This window comes from Macaca mulatta, chromosome 16 (assembly GCF_049350105.2).
Source record: "Macaca mulatta isolate MMU2019108-1 chromosome 16, T2T-MMU8v2.0, whole genome shotgun sequence".
Taxonomy (NCBI): domain Eukaryota; kingdom Metazoa; phylum Chordata; class Mammalia; order Primates; family Cercopithecidae; genus Macaca; species Macaca mulatta.
Window position 1 is genome coordinate 51,414,920 of NC_133421.1, and position 18,015 is coordinate 51,432,934.

Below are 18,015 nucleotides of genomic sequence, written 5' to 3' on the forward strand. Positions count from 1 at the left end.
CTTAGCCTCCTGAGTAGCTGGAATTACAGGTGCATGCCACCACGCCCAGCTAATTTTTGTATTTTTAGTAGAGACGGGGTTTCACTATGTTGGCCAGGATGGTCTCAATCTCTTGACCTCGTGACCCACCTGCCTTAGTCTCCCAAAGTGCTGGGATTACAGGCATGAGCCACTGTGCCCAGTACAGAACTCACACTTTCTACTCCTGAGCTTAGTGCCCTTTCCTCTGCGTCTCACACTGGGCTGATCAACTGGTTCCTTGTACCAAGTTAGTGTACTTTGTTCACAGAGGGGATTTATGTAATTTTCTTACTTTCTTTCTCACAGTACTGAAGATGAACAAGAAGAGACATCAAAAGAGTCACTAAAGGAACTGAAAGAGAAAGACATGTACGATCACCAAAGAGAGTGTCTAGGGATGCTTGTGTAAAGTCTTGGTTTTAAGGGAATAGTATATTCTTGTTTGTAAGAATCTTTCCATTTTTATGTGTAGACTTAATGTGAGTATGCTGCTTCTTTCACCAAAAAGTTGTTATCAAATTGGTGATGTGATTTATAACTAATAGCAGCTTACATTCAAGGAAATGTAGTGACGATAATAATAAGTTTATGCTTAAGGTAGGTTAAATCTGTTTTCCACATAAATATCCTGGAAATATGGAATATTTCATCTATGTAAATAGTTTATTTTAAGCTGCTGATATGTTTAAAGTTACAATATCTGGCAAAAAAAGTCTCTATGGTGCCAGGTGTGGTGGCTCACGCCTGTAATCCCAGCACCTTGGGAGGCCAAGGCGGGCTGATCACCTGAGGTCAGGAGTTTGTGACCAGCCTGGCCAACATGGTGAAATCCCATCTCTACTAAAAATACTAAAATTAGCCAGGCGTGGTGGCACATGCTTGTAGTCCCAGCTACCCGGGAGGCTGAGGCAGAAGAATCACTTGAACCCAGGAGGTGGAGGTTGCAGTGAGCCAAGATCGTGCCATTGCACTCCATCCTGGGTGACAAGAGCAAAACTCCGTCTCAAAAAAAAAAAAAAAAAAAAATCTCTGTGGTAATAAAGAATATTTTTTAAAAAGTTACAATCTCTTTTATATATGTTCTCTAATATTCTCTTTCAGATATATAAGATGTTCTAAGATATTCTCTAATTCTGGCCTATTGCCACATACAAATTTTGCTAAGAATATACTTAAAAAATACCTGTCAGGAATATATTGTTTGATTTTTCTAGCCATCTTCTCATCATTATTGTGTGCTCTTAATTCTTTAGATCATTGACAGACATTCAAGACCTGTCTAGTATCTCCTATGAACCAGACAGCTCTTTTAAGGAAGCTTCATGCAAAACACCCAGAATAAACCATGCACCTACCAGTGTCAGCACTCCACTCAGCCCAGGTAATCACAGGGAAAAGAAGTGTTTGGGGAGAAGAACTTACAGCCCCAGCCCATTGGCTCTGGGAAGCCAAGCTGTGGGATCACAGCTGATGGCTGTGTTGTCACAGTGCAAAGGTTTTTCCTTAGGGCCAAAGCTGGGTAATCCCATTGTAGGCCAAGGGGGCAGGGTGATGGTGGTGGTGATTATTGGGCAGCCATTAGGAGGTTTTGGTTAGAACTGCAGTGGTAAAGCCATGCAAATACTAGGTCTCCTCTAAGCGCTACTGAATTTAGAACAAAAACATTGAGTTTTGTAGAGTTTGCAACTTAAAACAGTACCTTGTGCTTAAATTTTATATAGTTCTTAAGTCCTGCAACCATATGCAACCAGCATCAAATATCCTGTCTTTAGTGGCCTTACTTCCAATATATTTGTGGTTTAAAAAATCTCCCTTTATTTTATTTTGATAAAGTTTAGAGGACAAGTTTAGAGACTATTATTTTTTATACCATGAGGAGCTGTGTCAATGATTATTTCAGTAATTTTTTTTTTTTTTTTTTTTTTTTAAGACAGAGTCTCATTCTGTCGCCCAGGCTGGAGTGCAGTGGTGCAACCTCGGCTCACTGCAAGCTCTGCCTCCCGGGTTCACGTCATTCTTCTGCCTCAGCCTCCTGAGTAACTGGGACTACAGGCGCCCGCCACCACACCCGGCTAATGTTTTGTATTTTTAGTAGAGACGGGGTTTCACCGTGTTAGCCAGGATGGTCTCAATCTCCTGACCTCATGATCCGCCCCCCTTGGCCTCCCAAAGTGCTGGGATTACAGGTGTGAGCCACCGCACCTGGCCTTATTTTAGTTATTAGCAATTTGGAAAATCCTTAGTATAGGTGTAAGTTTGTGGGTTTGGATGTTTTCTTTTGTTTTTTTTTAATATAAAGGATTCATTTCTGCACATCATATTGGGGCAGAAAAAAACAAAAACGAATGGAAAAAGGGAAAAAAGAGAAATAATATAAAGGATTCAGACAGTAACCTCCTGCTTTTCTCCAACAGGGTCAGTTTCTTCAGCTGCCAGTCAGTATAAAGACTGCATTGAAAGTATCACATTTCAGGTTAAGACAGAGTCTGCCTCTTGCTGGAACAGTCAAGAATTTATTCAAACTTTGTCTGATGAATTTATAAGTGTCCGAGAGAGAGCAAAGAAACTGGATTCTCTCCTTACTGCCTCTGAAACTTGCCCTTCAAGACTGCCTGGTCTTGTAAGTATATCAATTCCACATTACAAACTCATGGAGTCAGCCCAAAGGGCCAGTGACCCAAACTGCCAAAATTTCTCCAAATTCATTAAGAAGGGAAGAAATAAGCTGGGTCCTCTCCTGGGTTCCCTGGGACTCCTCTCTTGAGTCTATATTATGGGAGGCTTAAGTTTTGCTTCCTCCTTAAAGCCTCTCCTGGTTACTTCCCTGAGAGTTTTGATCGATCTCTACTGTTCCCTGAACTCCTGAACTGATAACCTGCAGGAAAAACACTTAATGGTATACTGCCTTCTTCTCCTCTTCTACTTCTTCCTCCTTTTTTTTTTTTTTTTTTTTTTTTCTTTTCCTCTCCCTTTCTCATATGTGTAGCCTCTTCAGGAAAACTACAAGTTCTGGCCAGGCACGGTGGCTCAAGCCTATAATCCCAGCACTTTGGGAGACCAAGGCAGGCAGATCCCTTGATTTCAGGAGTTTGAGACCAGCCTGGGCAGCATGATGAAATCCTATCTCTACGAAAGATACAGAGAATTAGCCGGGACATGGTGCCATGTGCCTGTAGTTTCAGCTACACAGGAGGCTGAGGTGGGAGGATTACCTGAGCCCAGGAGGTCGAGGTTGCAGTGAACTGTGATTGCACCACTACACTCCAGCCTGGGCAACAGAGTGAGACCCTGTCTCAAAAAAAAAAAAAAGAAAGAAAGAAAAGTACAAGTTCCTTTATGAAAAATTGTCAACTTTTTTGGCATTTGGCTCAAAAAAGGTCTCACTTTGAAGTAGGGAAATGACAAGGAATTTTATGTGTTCATTTAACAAACCGTTAATTGGGGAGATTCTAAGTGCCGGGCACCATGTCAGGCCCTCTTCAAGGCATCCCAGTGTCAATAAGACATAATCCCTACCTCTAAGGAACTCACTGTCTAGTGAGAAAGACAGGCCTGATGTAATACAGCGGTAAGTACTGAGTGCTGAGGAGGCAGTCAGGGATAAGAAGGCTTCCCAGGCTGGATGTGGTGGCTCACACCTGTAATCCCACCACTTTGGGAGGCTGAAGTGGGTGGATCATTTGAGGTCAGGAGTTTGAGACCAGCCTGGCCAACATGGTGAAACCCCGTCTCTACTAAAAATACAAAAAAAAAAATTGGCTGGGCGTGGTGGTACACACCTGTATTCCCAGCTACTTGGGAGGCTGAGGCAGGAGAATTGCATGAACCCGGGAGGCGAAGGTTGCAGTGAGCTGAGATTGTGCCACTGCACTCCAGCCTGGGCAACAGAGTGAGACTCCATCTCAAAAAAAAAAAAAGGAAGGCTTCCCAGAGGAGGTGACATGTGAGTGAGTTTGACTTTATCAACAAAACAACTAGAAATGACTGAGCTGCATGCATATGCCTTTTTAGCTCAACACACATGACAGTTACCATGTTTATCTCTTATAGAAAAGATTGTCTTCATTTATTGGGGCTGGATCCTCCAGCCTTGTTAAGGCATGTGACTCATCACCACCCCATGCCACCCAGAGAAGGAGCCTGCCTAAAGGTACCCTGTGTTTAATATCAAAATAGAAGTTTATAATCTAGGAGGCTTAAATTGATGCTTATCAATCTTTGATGCCACAATAGGTTCAGACAGAAATGCTGTTTTCCCCATGATTATAAAAGTAAAACACACTCATTGTAGAAAACTTGGAGAATAAATAAAAGCTTAAAAAAGAAGGTGACTATACTTTTTTAACCTCATGTACTTTTTTTGCATATCTTTTAAATATTTTTATAAATATATAATAATGTGTTTTAGCATAGTGAGATCATATTGTGTATCAGTTCTGGACTGCTTTATTCCCTTGATATATTTTGAGGCTTTTCCCTTGTTATTAAAAATTGCTCATAAATATATTTAGTAGTTATAGTCCATTCTACTTGTTGCTTAACCATTTTCTTACGTGTAAGATTTATATCATTTTCCACTTTTTGCTCTTTGTACATAATTTTTTATCTGTACCTCCGATCCTTTCCTTAGGATAGATTCTTAGAAGACAGTTTCCAAATCACGAGGTCTGAGAATATTAGCAGTCTTGAGGCATATTACCTTTATTACTTTAATTTTAACGTCTTCTGTCTTTGGTATAACTCTTGGAATTTCCCTCAGGGGGATAGAGATTTTGTAAATTATGTTGAGGTTTGGTTAATGTTATAATTGAGCACTTGGGGCAAGACCCAAAGTATGATTGCCTCTAAATCCCCTGGCCTGATAATATTTAGTTAAAGGCCTCCTACTTTGTGCTTTTGTTCATTTTGGCTGGTCCAGAACCTCTGTATTCCTCCAGCAGCCCTGGTCCAGATTGAGCCACTTAGTAAGAATTTGTAAAATATCCTTAGGAAGAGAGGGGCATCGATCAAGCAGTACCAGGGTAAGGGCTGATGTAGGAAAGGAAAGGGATTGGGGTAAAAGTGGGGAGTAAAGACCATTCACATGTTAGGAGGTCTCTACTGGAACTATTATGTAAGAGGTTTCCTTCCTCCTTAGTTTGTTTCGTCATTGAGAGAAATCCTCAGTCAAGTCTATGTGAGAGCCTAGAAAAATTCAGTTCAGGTCCAGAGAGGTGTTAAGACATTTTCCCTTTTGCCTTTTTTAAGAACTAGTAGAAGCCTTCTCACAGCATCACATTGATGAGCTGCCGCCACCATCTCAGGAACTACTTGATGAAATTGGTAAGAGACGTTCAACACAGAATATACTTCTCGGCCCTGTTAGTTATGTCACTGACCACAATATGGTGTCTTTGTCTCAAGTATGAACACTAGTATCAAAGGCTCTGTGACAGCTTGGTTGAATATAGGAAGGGGCAGTTTTCCAAAATTTAGGAAGGGGCAATTTTCCAATAAAATGAGCCACAGCCTGGCCAGGATGATTGGCTTGTGTCAGTTGTCATTTTGTTACTTAAAGGACTTATGTTGATGAATCTAAGGGGAAATAACATTCAAGGGGTTTATTATGATGAATTTCTTTTATTAAAGGAGTTCTTATCTCCTTTTCAGACCAAACCAGCCATTCCTTTGAGGCCTGAGGTCTGGCTGCCCAGGCCAAGACACCTGTGCTTTCAGTTTTGCCATTAGCTGTAGGTATTAAAGGTATTGAAATTGTGAATAAATCCCCCTCCTAAGAACAGGGAAGTCAGTGGCACAAAACCTAAAGATACCAGAATTTTCAGGCAGAGACTGAGCAGTACCAACCAAATTTTTTTTGCAGCTGATTGGCTGGCCCTGTCCAGCTGGTCTGATGCTGAAAGTAAATGTTGCATGGTTATGGAAACTGGGGGCAGGTGGTCTGTTTTCCTAGGAAAGACCTGACTGCTCCTTTTTGACAGCCTGGCCAACCAGCCCTTCACCCTCAGAAAATGCATCTCATCAGACTCTGGATAGTCCAGTTCTTGTTATGGGACCTATAGAGAATTTCCTGAGGGGCACCCCTTGGTTTTCAGGGTCTCTGAGGTTTTGTGTTTCATAAAGGAGGAGGTAAATCAGAATTTTCCGGTCTGACTCAGTGGACAGCTCTCTCCAGGCTTATTGTCATAACCCTTAGCTCCTGTCCCTTGGCCTGATGAATGTGGGTGGAGCCAGTCAGTGCTGTCAGACCTTCCTTGGTTTCTTTCTTTTTCCATGGTCATAGGACCTTTCTTGCTTCACTTTACCCTTCCCCCAGTGCCACAGTGTTGTAGAGTCACAGAGTTGTTGGGTCAGGCTCTTAGAGCCCACACTCCCACCCCTGCTTTCCATATCTGGAATTCCCCAGGCAGTCCTTGCGAATTCCTCCTTTCTGGTTGCTCTCCTTAAAATAACAGTACTGCTGAGAGTGGAGGTCACTCCACACGTGTTCTGCTCAGGTAGATTCTTAGTATTATTTGTTCTTGGTCGTAGTTTAAGGCAGTATTGTAGGCTCCTTTGCAGTTTGACCATAGCTGATACTTTTTCTCTGGATCCTGCTGTCTTCCCTCTGTAGTTGCTGTGTAAACCTTCCATTCACCTCCTCCATTTCAGCAGCTGTGTTACCAGACTTTGTCCTGGACTCTGGCCTCATGGTGCTGCTGCACCCCAGCACAGTTTGCAGAAGCCTTCCCTCATTTCACTTATGGGAATTATCTGGGCCTCATTTAGCTTATGGGTTTCTAGGTGATGTCTGCACTTTGAGATGGGTCGGTAATTTTGCAGAAAGACAAAGGGCAGAGGGCACTTGAGTAGTTTCTTCTGATAATGGGCTTGCCCGCCCAATTACTATGTATCATCACTCTGTTGTTTCCCCTAAAGAGACATTTGGGAAGTTACTGGAACTCTCAACTGCTATTTTGGAGGGCTTACATCCAAAGCACCTGACAGGTGCACAAAGTGGAAGGTTCTTTGGAACTAGGATACAGATGATCGTTTAAGATCTCCACTACTTTTAACAAGGACAAAAATGGATTTTTAAAATTTCAAATTATATTAAATGATCTTATGGGGACCCTTGACACCCATGGCTGCCAGGTAGGGCTGCTTCCTGCACTGCAGGAAGGGAGAAGACCTGCACCAGCACAGAAGAGGACCATGCCAACGAGCTCAGGGTGGCTTGTCTATGCTGCCTCCCAGCTTGCTCTGCTTCGCAGAGCACTTTGAGGATAAAGCAGCATACTGAGTTAGCAGATGCTTGTCTTAGTCTAGTGAGTATTCCTTGCTTTGCCTTGCCTTGCCTTTTGCCTTGCCTTGCCTTTTTCCTTTTTCCTTTCCTTTGACAGGGTTTCACTCTTGTTGCCCAGACTAGAGCGCAATGGAGCGATCTCAGCTCACTGCAACCTTCATTCACCTCCAGGGTTCAAGCAATTCTTCTGCCTCAGCCTCCCGAGTAGCTGGGATTACAGGCATGAGCCACCATGCCCGGCTAATGTTTTGTATTTTTAGTAGAGATGGGGTTCACCATGTTGGTCAGACTGATCTCAAATTCCTGACCTCAGGTGATCCACCTACCTCAGCCTCCCAAAGTGCTGGGATTACAGGTGTGAGCTACTGCTCCTGGCCAGACTGAGTATTTCTTTAGGAACTGGAAATGATGGATATTCTTTGCTTTCCATCTTTTCTGTTTCTTTTCTTTTTTTTTGAGACAGAGTTTTACCCTGTCGCCCAGGCTGGAATGCAGTGGCATCATCTCAGCTCACTGCAACCTCCACCTCCTGGGTTCAAGCAATTCTTGTGCCTCAGCCTCCTGAGTAGCTGGGATTACAGATGTGTGGCACCATGCCTGACTAATTTTTGTGTTTTTAGTAGAGACAGGGTTTTACTATGTTGGCCAGGCTGGTCTTGAACTCCTGACCTCAAGTGATCCACCTGCCTCGGCCTCCCAAAATGCTGGGATTATAGGCATGAGCCACCATGCTCAGCCTGCCTTCTGTCTTTTCATAAACCAGGTAAAAAATATGAAATGTAGGCGAATAGAGATGGGAAAACATTTAGATTGTTTTGATGTTACTTTTTGAGAGACTATAAAATAGAGATTAAGAGCGTAAACCTTAGAGCTAGACTGCCTGGATTCAGTTCCCAATTTTACCACTTACTGTCTGTGTGATTTTTAGGCAAGTTCCTTAACCTGAATTTCCTCATCTGCTAAATAGGAGTAACAATAACACAGTCTATCTCAGAGGGTTGTTGTGAAGATTAATTGTGAACATTCATCCTGAATTAATGTACGTGAGTGCTTAGAAACAGAACCTGACACCTAGGGTTCTGCAAGTGTTATGTATGATCATCATCATTTCTATTTTGAGTGTCGTGTGGGATTTTGTCATGCTTGAAGAATTCCTTTCAAACCTGGAATGCCCTAAAGCAGTGGTTCTCAAATTTTATTAGGCATCAGAATCACCTGAAGGGCTAGTTAAAACACACATTGCTAGACCCCCAGAGTTTCTGATTCAGCAGGTCTGAGAAGAGGCCTGAGAATGAGAATTCCTAACAAGTTTCCAGGTTATGTTAATACTGCTAGTCTAAGGATCACCCTTCGAGAACCACTGCTCTAGAGAATGGCAGGACATGCAAGGGAGGAAATGTTTCCTTTGGCTTTTGTGTTGTGACAGAGCTCTTGAAACAGCAGCAGGGCTCATCCACGGTGTTGCATGAGAACACAGCAAGTGATGCAGGAGGCACTGCAAATGGTAAGCGAACTACCTAGATCCTTTTCATCAGGTTCTTGTAACGCTGTCCCTGGCAACACAGTGGTACTTATAGGGAAGTGTGACCTTGAGGTCAGGCACAACTCCACCTCAAGTCTGACTTTATAGTTACTTGTATGGCAAGCTGTTTTACTGTTTCTGAGCCTCAGTTGTCTTAATCTGTAAAATGGGGACAATAATTTCTGTCTCATGAAGTACATATTAGCTCCATGTACAGAGCCATGTACAAGTACTAACATTTTCAAATACTTAGCAAATGTTAGTCCTCTTCCCTTTATAGGACTGCTGGCAGGATGGAATGAGATAGCATATGTAAAATGCTTGGCATACATTAAAGGGTACATCCCTTCCCCACCCAAATTCCTTTCCTAGAACTCCAACTTAGAAACATCTAACAAGTGGAGAACAAGATGGTCCCCAAAGTAAATTTGTGCGTTTTGTTTTCATGGTTGCTTGCCTCCTATTTTATGTGCCCTTTCTTTCTTCTGCTTCCTCTGTCTCCCTTGAGCCTTGGCACAAGCAAGGTTTCCTGTAGCTTCATCTGGCACTGAAAAGCTTCCAAGACCCCAGAAGCAGCTGTTGCAAATACAGGTGGCCTGCAGACTGCCACCTGGCCCCCTGCTCTCGTGGGAACAGGGGAGCTAATGCATTGCACACTTCAGGGACCACTGATTGGCCTTAATTTTTGAACTCTATTTTAAAGGCAACCTTTCTCAAATTTTTTTTTCATTCTAATAAAGTTAATTCTTTCAACTGCTTTTAGATCAAAGGCACTTAGAAGAACAAGAAACTGACAGTAAAAAAGAAGATAGTAGTATGCTTTTGTCCAAAGAAACTGGAGATCTGGGAGAGGACACAGAGAGGTAACAGGAAAAGCTGGACTTCTGAAAGGATTTTAAAAATTGTATTAGTTTATATTAGTTTTTTTTCTAATATTGACAAATAAGAAATGAAAAAAGTGGTCCTCTTTCATACTATCCTAGTGGCCCCTATTCCTAAAGGGTTGCTTTTTTTTGGCTTTAAAAATGTTTAATTGTGATACAATGTATATAACAAAATTTACCATCTTAACCATTTTTAAGTGCAAGGTCCAATCACATTAATAAGTATATTCACATTGTTGTGCAAGTAATGTCCCAAACCTTTTCATCTTGCAAACTGAAACTCTATACCCATTTAAAAACTCCCCATTTTCACCGGGCGCAGTGGCTCACACCTGTAATCCCAGCACTTTGGGAGGCCGAGGCAGGCGAATCACAAGGTCAGGAGATTGAGACCATCCTGGCTAATACGGTGAAACCCCGTCTCTACTAAAAATACAAAAAATTAGCCAGGCGTGGTGGTGCGTGCCTGTAGTCCCAGCTACTCGGAGGCTGAGGCAGGAGAATGGCGTGAACCCAGGAGGCAGAGCTTGCAGTGAGCCGAGACGGTGCCACTGCACTCCAGCCTGGGCGACAAAGTGAGACTCTGTCACAAAAAAAAAAAAAACAGAAAAAAACCCTCCCCATTTTCTCTTCTTCCCACACCCTGGCCACCACCATTTTGCTTTTTGTTTCTGAGTTTCACTACTGTTGATACTTTACATAAGTGAAATCATACAGTATTTGTCTTTTTGTGACTGGCTTATTTTAACTTAGCATAATGTCCTCAAAGTTCATCCATGTTGTAGCATGTGTCAGCGTTTCCTTCCTTTTTAAGGTTGAGTAATATGTTTCATTTATCCAGTCATCTGTTGATGGATATTTAGGTTGATTCCACCTTTTGTTATGGTGAAGAATTCTACTGTGAACATGAGTGTACGGATATCTCTTTGAGATCCTGCTTTCAATTCTTTTGGATATATACCCAGAAATGGTATTACTGGATCATATGGTAATTCTATTTTTAATTTTTTGAGAACTGCCACACTATTTTCCATAGCAGCTGCCTCACTTTACAGTCCCACCAACAGTGCCCAAGGGTTTCAGTTTCTCCATATCCTTGCCAACACTTGTTATTTTCTCTCTCTTTTTGTGGGGGTGGAAGCTCTTTTTTTTTTTTAAATATAGTAGCCATCCTAATGGGTGTGAGGTGGTGCCTCACTGCAGTTTTGATTTTCCCTTCCCTAATGATTAGTGATTTTGAACATCTTTTCATATGCTTCTTGGCCATTTGTATATCTTCTTTGGAGAAATGTCTGAGTTCTTTGCTGTGTGTGTGTATGTATGTATGCATATGTGTGTGTGTATACATATATATGTATATATATGTATGATCTATATATATACAGGTATATATGTATACATATATGTATGATATCTATATATACATATGTATGATCTCTCTCTCTCGCTCTCTCTCGCTCTCTCTCTCTCTCTCTCTCTCTCTCTCTCTATATATATATATATATATATAAATTAGAGATGGGCTCTATGTTGCCCAGGGTGAACTTGAAGTCCTAGGCTCAAGTGATCTTCCTGCCCCATCCTCCCAAGTTGCTGGGATTACAGGTGCAAGCCACCATGCCTGGCTCTTTGCCTATTTTTTAATAGGGTTATTTGTTGTTATTTTCTCTTGAGTTGTTTTTAGGGTTTTGTTTGTTTATTTTTACTTCATTTTGTTAGGCAAACACAGTTTCAGTCTCTTTCAAAACATTTTAGTTAGAGGCCTTAGAAGAGAAAATGGGGGCAGTCATCCAGACAATTCAGTCTAAAAGTACAAGGTTGCCTCAAGAAACCTGACTTTGTTCCTGATTTGGAGCTCTCTTTTTACCTGTGTTGTAGGGTAAACTACTTCAGCTCACCTCCTCTGCCTTATTATTCGGGGCCAGGACTAGGTTAAGGTGAGCTCAGGAGATACACTCCTTGGATACAAAATTGAAGGGAGCAACAAAAAAACTCAGTAGTCAAGATAAGTAATATTTTAGTGCAATTTTTTTTTTTTTTTTTTTTGAGACAGAGTCCCACATTGTTGCCCAGGCTGGAGTGCAATAGGGCATGAACACCGCTCACTGCAGCCTTGACCTCCTGGCCTCAAGTGATCCTCCTGCCTCAGCCGCCAAGTAGTTGGGTCTACAGGCTCATGCCAACATGCCTAGCTAATTTTTGTATTTTTGTAGAGATGGGGTTTTTGCCATGTTGCCCAGACTGGCCTTAAACTCCTGAACTCAAGTGATCCACACACCTTGAACTCCCAAAGTGCTGGCATTACAGGGGCCGGGCACAGTGGCTCACACCTATAATCCCAGCCCTTTGGGAGGCCGAGGTGGGTGGATCACTTGAAACCAGGAGTTCGAGGCCAGCCTGGCCAACATGGCAAAACAGCGTCTCTACTAAAATTATATTTTAAAAAAATTAGCCAGGCATGGTGGCACACACCTGTAGTCCCAGCTACTCAGGAGGTTGAGGCAGGAGAATCGCTTGAACCTGGAAGGCAGAGGTTGCAATGAGCTGAGATGGTGCCAGGGCACTTCAGCCTGGGCAACAGAGCGAGATTCTGTCTCAAAAAAAAAAAATTAAGCTCTTTTTACGTGATCAAAAGTTAGCTACTGTTATTGTTGTCTCTTCCTTTTCCAAAAGGGCCAGCAGTGCTGACCACAGATAGATGCTCCACAGATGCTCAGTCATCTCAGTGCTGTGAATGATCAATCTAGGCACCAAGCCAGAGTGGAAGATATTTTTTCAGATGGGCAGGATTTTCAGGCCTTCTTAAAATACTCTACCTTGCATCTTCTAGCCTTTTCTTGGGAAAACATGTAGGAAAGCATGTGTAGTTCTAGCCTCAGGTAGAAAACTGACTCAGTGATCTAGAATTGAGAACAGAGTCTACCATCAGACTTCGGGAAGCAGTGATCTTAATAGGTGCTGAGGCTTTTTGTCAAGGGGTTAAAGGACTGTTTTAGTGCATATTTCTTCTTTCTTTCTTTTTTCTTTTTTTCTTTCTTTCTTTCTTTTTCTTTCTTTCTTTCTTTCTTTTTTTTTTTTTTTTTTTGAGACAGAGTCTTGCTCTGTTGACCAGGCTAGAGTGCAGATCTCAGCTCACTGCAGCTGCCACCTCCTAGGCTCAAGCTATTCCCCTGCCTCAGCCTCCCAGGTAGCTGGGATTACAGGTGCATGCGACCATGCCCAGCTGATTTTTGTATTTATAGTAGAGATGGGGTTTGACCATGCTGGCCAGGGTGGTCTCAAACTCCTAACCTCAGGTGATCCACCCACCTCGGCCTCCCAAAGTTCTGGGATTACAGGTGTGAGCCACCGCGCCCTACCAGTGCATATTTCAGTCAGATCTAAGTGACCTCTGTGACTCCAGACACAATCTCACTGAACTCTCGTTTTTTCATACGTATAGTGAAAGCACAGGTTTTAAGGTCCCTTTCTACTCTAAAGTGTTATGCATCTTTGTCAAGGGAGATGGGAAATGACTGTTGTCTCCATTCTCTTCACTTGTCCTTAAACAGAGCTCACTCTACTCTGGATGAGGACCTGGAAAGATGGCTGCAGCCACCTGAGGAGAGCATGAAGCTACAAGACCTTCCCAAGGGCTCTGAAAGGTTATTGTTCCCCAAGAGAGAATCCTTTTTTTCTTTTTCGGGAAGTGGGGCTAAGTTTTAGACTTCTTGGAGAATGAATACCTGGTGATGGCATTACATTGATTTAGATAAGCCAGTCCTGACTCCACCTGTCTGCACTCATATTTGCCCTTCTTCCTCTGACCACCCACAGTACTCAAGATATTGATTAGCAGATTCATGTCAGTATAGACAGAGGCTTCTAAGTTTGCTGTATCTTGGCCCTGCTACCTTTGACATTTTCATCAGTCATTTGAATTAAATCAGAAAAGGCATGCTTATCAAATTTTTAGATAACACAAATTTAGGAATGAATGCTGATGTGATGAGTAATAGTCTGAGGATTCAAAATCATCTTGACAGGTGGAAATGTTAGATTCTGTAAAAGATAAAGGTCAAAGATCCAAAATTACAGAATGTGTGAGACCTGGTCTAATTGAAGTTTTCATCAGAAGCTTCTGCTCACTATAATTTTACTGAGGGCAAGAAGTATGTCTTATTTTTGTGTGCCCAGTACTGAGCCGTCAATTTCTTGACGATGAGAAGTCAAGAAATTCTTCCTGAGAAGGCATGGGCAATGACTCTGTGAGGCCTGTTTGATGAAGTGCTGAAAAGGTCAATGCAGCATTGATGCTGGATATATAGAAACGTACTGTCCAGATTATGGTAATGTGCTGCTTAGAGGAGTCCTAGGACCCGTGTGGGGCTCCATTCTGGGCATCACATTTTAAAAGGGATATTAACAAACACAAGAGTGTGGCCACAAATCAGTCAGAGATCTGGAAACCATGTCATACGAGAACAGCTGAAGGAGCTGAGAAGCTCAGCCTGAGAAGAGGAGATGGAATGGAGAATTTGATAGCTGCCCTCAAATACCTGAAATATTGTGAAGTAAAGAGAGTCAGCTTACTTTTCTGCCCCAGAAGACTGATTAGTGACTAGAAATTGCAGAGTAACAGATTTTTATTCAGTAAAGCACAAACCTAATAGCCACAGCTATCTGATAAAGGGAACAGCTGCCTGCCTTTACACTTACTTTAGTAATGGTTACTGCTGCTCAGGCAGTGGCTAGATGATTCCCTGTCTCGGGCATTTGAACGGGGGTGGAAGATAACCCAAAGGCCTCCTCCAACTCTTGGGCCTGTGATTCTATTAGTGGGAAAATATTAAGAGGGGAAAAATTCTTTTGACTGTAGCTGGCTTTATTTTCTCTCTCATTTGACATATTTTGTTTTGACTATCCACCACATGAAAACAGAATAATCCCTAAACAATGTTATTTTGGTTCAACCAGCATCCACCGAGCACTGACAATGTCCAAAGCACTGTGCTAGGGGCTGGAGGTACCACGAAGAGGGATAAGATGGCTCCGCCTATAAGGAGTTTCCAGTTGGGTCAAGGGGATGGTCTCTGCTTAATAGATTGACAAACGTGGTCTTAAATTTTGAGGTACTTAAATTATTTACATATTTCACTTAGGAGAGAGTTTCAGGAAATGAAGATGATAAAATAAATGATGGTTTTGAAAAGGACACCCATGAAAATTTAAGTAAAATGCCTTGTTTTTCCTTTGAGGCAATGTAGCATAGTGGTTGAAAGCAGAGTCTAGGGCAGAGTGAGTCTGAGGTCAGATTCCAGCTCTAGGAATTATTAGGTGTGTAATTTAACTTCTGTGTGCCTCAGTTTCCTCATTGCTTAATGGGGATGGCAGTGGTAACTACCTTATATACTTATGATAATTAAATGAGTTAAATTATAGCACTTAAACCAATGCCTGGTCCATAGAGAACACTTTTGTTAGTGCTAGCTATTATATGGGTTTTTTTTGTTTGTTTGTTTTGTTTTGAGTACAGTCCTATTTTCTTGGCTGTTGTGCATATGTTTTGATTCCCCAAATCGTTGTTACAGGGAGATAAATATCAAAGATCAAGAAGTTGGTGAAGACAAGAGAAAAAGGGAAGATAGCATCACGCCAGAGAGAAGGAAATCAGAGAGTGTTTTAGGGACTTCTGAAGAAGGTATGAATTAATGAGTATTTATAATGTAGTCTGTAGTCCTTAGGCTTTGATGTGCATCAAAGTTATTTAGAAATGTTTCCCAGATGCTACACATAATCCTCCTGCCTTTGATAATTTATTTTTCCCTGCAGTTCAGCCCAGGTATTCTGTTAATTGCCAATCATAGCTTTATCACAAAAACAGTAATAACATCCAATTCTATTTCCAAAGCAAGCTTTTGCCCAGTCTCATCATCATTATCTTGCACATTGCCTGGAGAGACATTTGCTTCTTTTTTTTTTTTTTTTTAGACAGTTTCACTCTTGTTGCCCAGGCTGGAGTGCAGTGGCACGATCTCAGCTCATCGCAACCTCCGCCTCCTGGGTTCAAGTGATTCCCCTGCCTCAGCCTCCCCAGTAGCTGAGATTGTAGGTGCGCGCCACCACGCCCAGCTAATTTTTGTGTTTTTAGTAGAGACGGGGTTTCACCATGTTGGCCAAGATGTTCTCAATCTCTTGACCTCAGGTGATCTGCCCACCTCGGCCTCTCAAAGTGCTGGGATTACAGGCGTGAGCCACTGCATCCAGCCGATGTTTTGCTTCTAATTGTCCAACGTCTTCAAAAGAGTTTTAAATTTAGCTCATATAGATGCTTCAAAATCCAATAAGAAATCACATTTATGGACTTTAAATGGAGTCTACAAGTAATGTAAAAATTATAAATTAACCTTAATTTTAAAACTATTTTGATAGAGCTTGAAGGCTTCTGATATGCCCTTTACAGTGATGCTTTCCCATATTTAAGTTCTTCCTACTTAGGGAAGTAAGAGACATTAACTCTTTCAGAGCATCTGGTATTCCTTTCATCCCTTCCTGATTTCCTACTCATTCTCTCCATCTCTGCCCTGCTTTGTGCCCCAGAATGCTGACCCTAGTGGACTGTATCTCCTGGACTTCCTGTTTGCCAATGACAGGCCCCAGCAGAAGATTAAGGGGGCTAGAGAGAAGTTGGGGTATTACTTTGCCTCCCTGCTTACTTCAGCACCTTGTACCTGGTAGAAGTGGTGTCCCTCCACAAGTGCGGCTTCTGTAGGCAGCCCATTCATCCCAATTCCAGCTCTCATTAGGCTCTGGTAACTGACCTCTTATCTCCAACACTCAGTTCCTTCAGACTTAGGCTTCCCACTGCTGCTAATCACTGGATGCCTTGACATTCCTTGTTCGTTCCCTTAACTCTAAATAAACCTCTGTATGTAGTCACTTCATTAAGGATCTTTATTTGAACCAGCCATGGGTACATTCTGTTTCCTCCAGAACCCTGACTGCAACAGGGCCTAGAGCGTGTAGACATTTAGCTATTAATAGTATTGATTTCACTGAGAAGATAATACAGGGACTTTGTGAATTAGTGTCATTAGTGTCCATTGCTGTGGCAGAAAACTATAGAATGTTAGGAGGGGAACCCATTAACTGTGTTTTTAGAAAGAGTCTATCTGGCAGAATATAACAACCACTGTAGGTAAAACAGTCTACCCTAAATGAGAGGGAGCACTAATATGAATACTGGCACCCTTTGACCTAGAAAATAATCATGTTGTTTTTTCCTTCCTCTTATATTTCATCAAGATGAACTAAAACCTTGTTTTTGGAAGCGACTAGGTTGGTCCGAATCATCCAGGTAATGAGATACGAGATGTTTGTAGATCAAAAGTCATATTTATAGACAACAGAAGCAGAATTAAAAACATTTACCAGTGTCTAAATACACATTAATGACAAAGACTTGAATTTAGACAAACTCGCTCAATGTTTAAAATGTTAGTGTTTATAGGCCGGGCGCGGTGGCTCAAGCCTGTAATCCCAGCACTTTGGGAGGCCGAGGCGGGTGGATCACGAGGTCAGGAGATCGAGACCATCCTGGCTAACATGGTGAAACCCCGTCTCTACTAAAAATACAAAAAACTAGCCGGGCGTGGTGGCGGGCGCCTGTAGTCCCAGCTACTCGGAGGCTGAGGCAGGAGAATGGCGTGAACCTGGGAGGCGGAGCTTGCAGTGAGCCGAGATCGCGCCACTGCACTCCAGCCTGGGTGACACAGCGCGAGACTCCGTCTCAAAAAAAATAAATAAATAAAATGTTAGTGTTTATAGTTAATTAAAATGTAAAGTGAAATTAATGCCAACTTTGATTAAATAAGTGATAGAGTCAGCATAAGAACAGTTTTAGGCCGGGCACGGTGGCTCACGCCTGTAATTCCAACACTTTGGGAGGCCTAGGTGGGCAGATCACCTGAGGTCAGGAGTTCAAGACCAGCCTGGCCAACATGGTGAAACCCCGTCTCTACTACAAATACAAAAATTAGCCGGGCATAGTGGCAGGTGCCTGTAATCCCAGCTACTTGGGAGGCTGAGGCAGGAGAATCACTTGAATCCAGGAGGCAGAGGTTGCAGTGAGCCGAGATCAAGCCATTACACTCCACCTGGGGAACAAGAGCAAGACTCTGTCTCAAAAAAAAAGAACAGTTTTAATATGGAGAGAATACAGAAGATGCTGCTGTGAATTGCTTTTTCGTCATTTTGCCTTTCCATGACACACTGTTGGTCATAATCGCCCTTGATTATAAAGACCAAAATCCCTTTCCCTTGAATTT

General features: G+C 42.3%; 1 protein-coding gene across 13 annotated transcripts in view; it reads left to right on the forward strand.

Annotated features, from left to right (window-relative positions):
- Positions 1-18,015, forward strand: part of TEX14 (testis expressed 14, intercellular bridge forming factor) — a 138,437-nt gene that overhangs the window by 119,960 nt on the left and 462 nt on the right. For 5 of the 13 annotated variants that reach the window (XM_077970849.1, XM_077970855.1, XM_077970853.1 and 2 more), the window contains 10 exons: positions 328-390; positions 1,275-1,402; positions 2,436-2,641; positions 4,072-4,171; positions 5,269-5,343; positions 8,730-8,807; positions 9,589-9,688; positions 13,261-13,353; positions 15,280-15,389; positions 16,994-17,045. In XM_077970849.1, coding sequence (XP_077826975.1) covers positions 328-390; positions 1,275-1,402; positions 2,436-2,641; positions 4,072-4,171; positions 5,269-5,343; positions 8,730-8,807; positions 9,589-9,688; positions 13,261-13,353; positions 15,280-15,389; positions 16,994-17,045 — 1,005 coding nt within the window. The remainder of the gene's footprint in view (positions 1-327; positions 391-1,274; positions 1,403-2,435; positions 2,642-4,071; positions 4,172-5,268; positions 5,344-8,729; positions 8,808-9,588; positions 9,689-13,260; positions 13,354-15,279; positions 15,390-16,993; positions 17,046-18,015) is intronic. The other 8 variants (XM_077970850.1, XM_077970851.1, XM_077970852.1 and 5 more) reach the window with 5 other exon arrangements.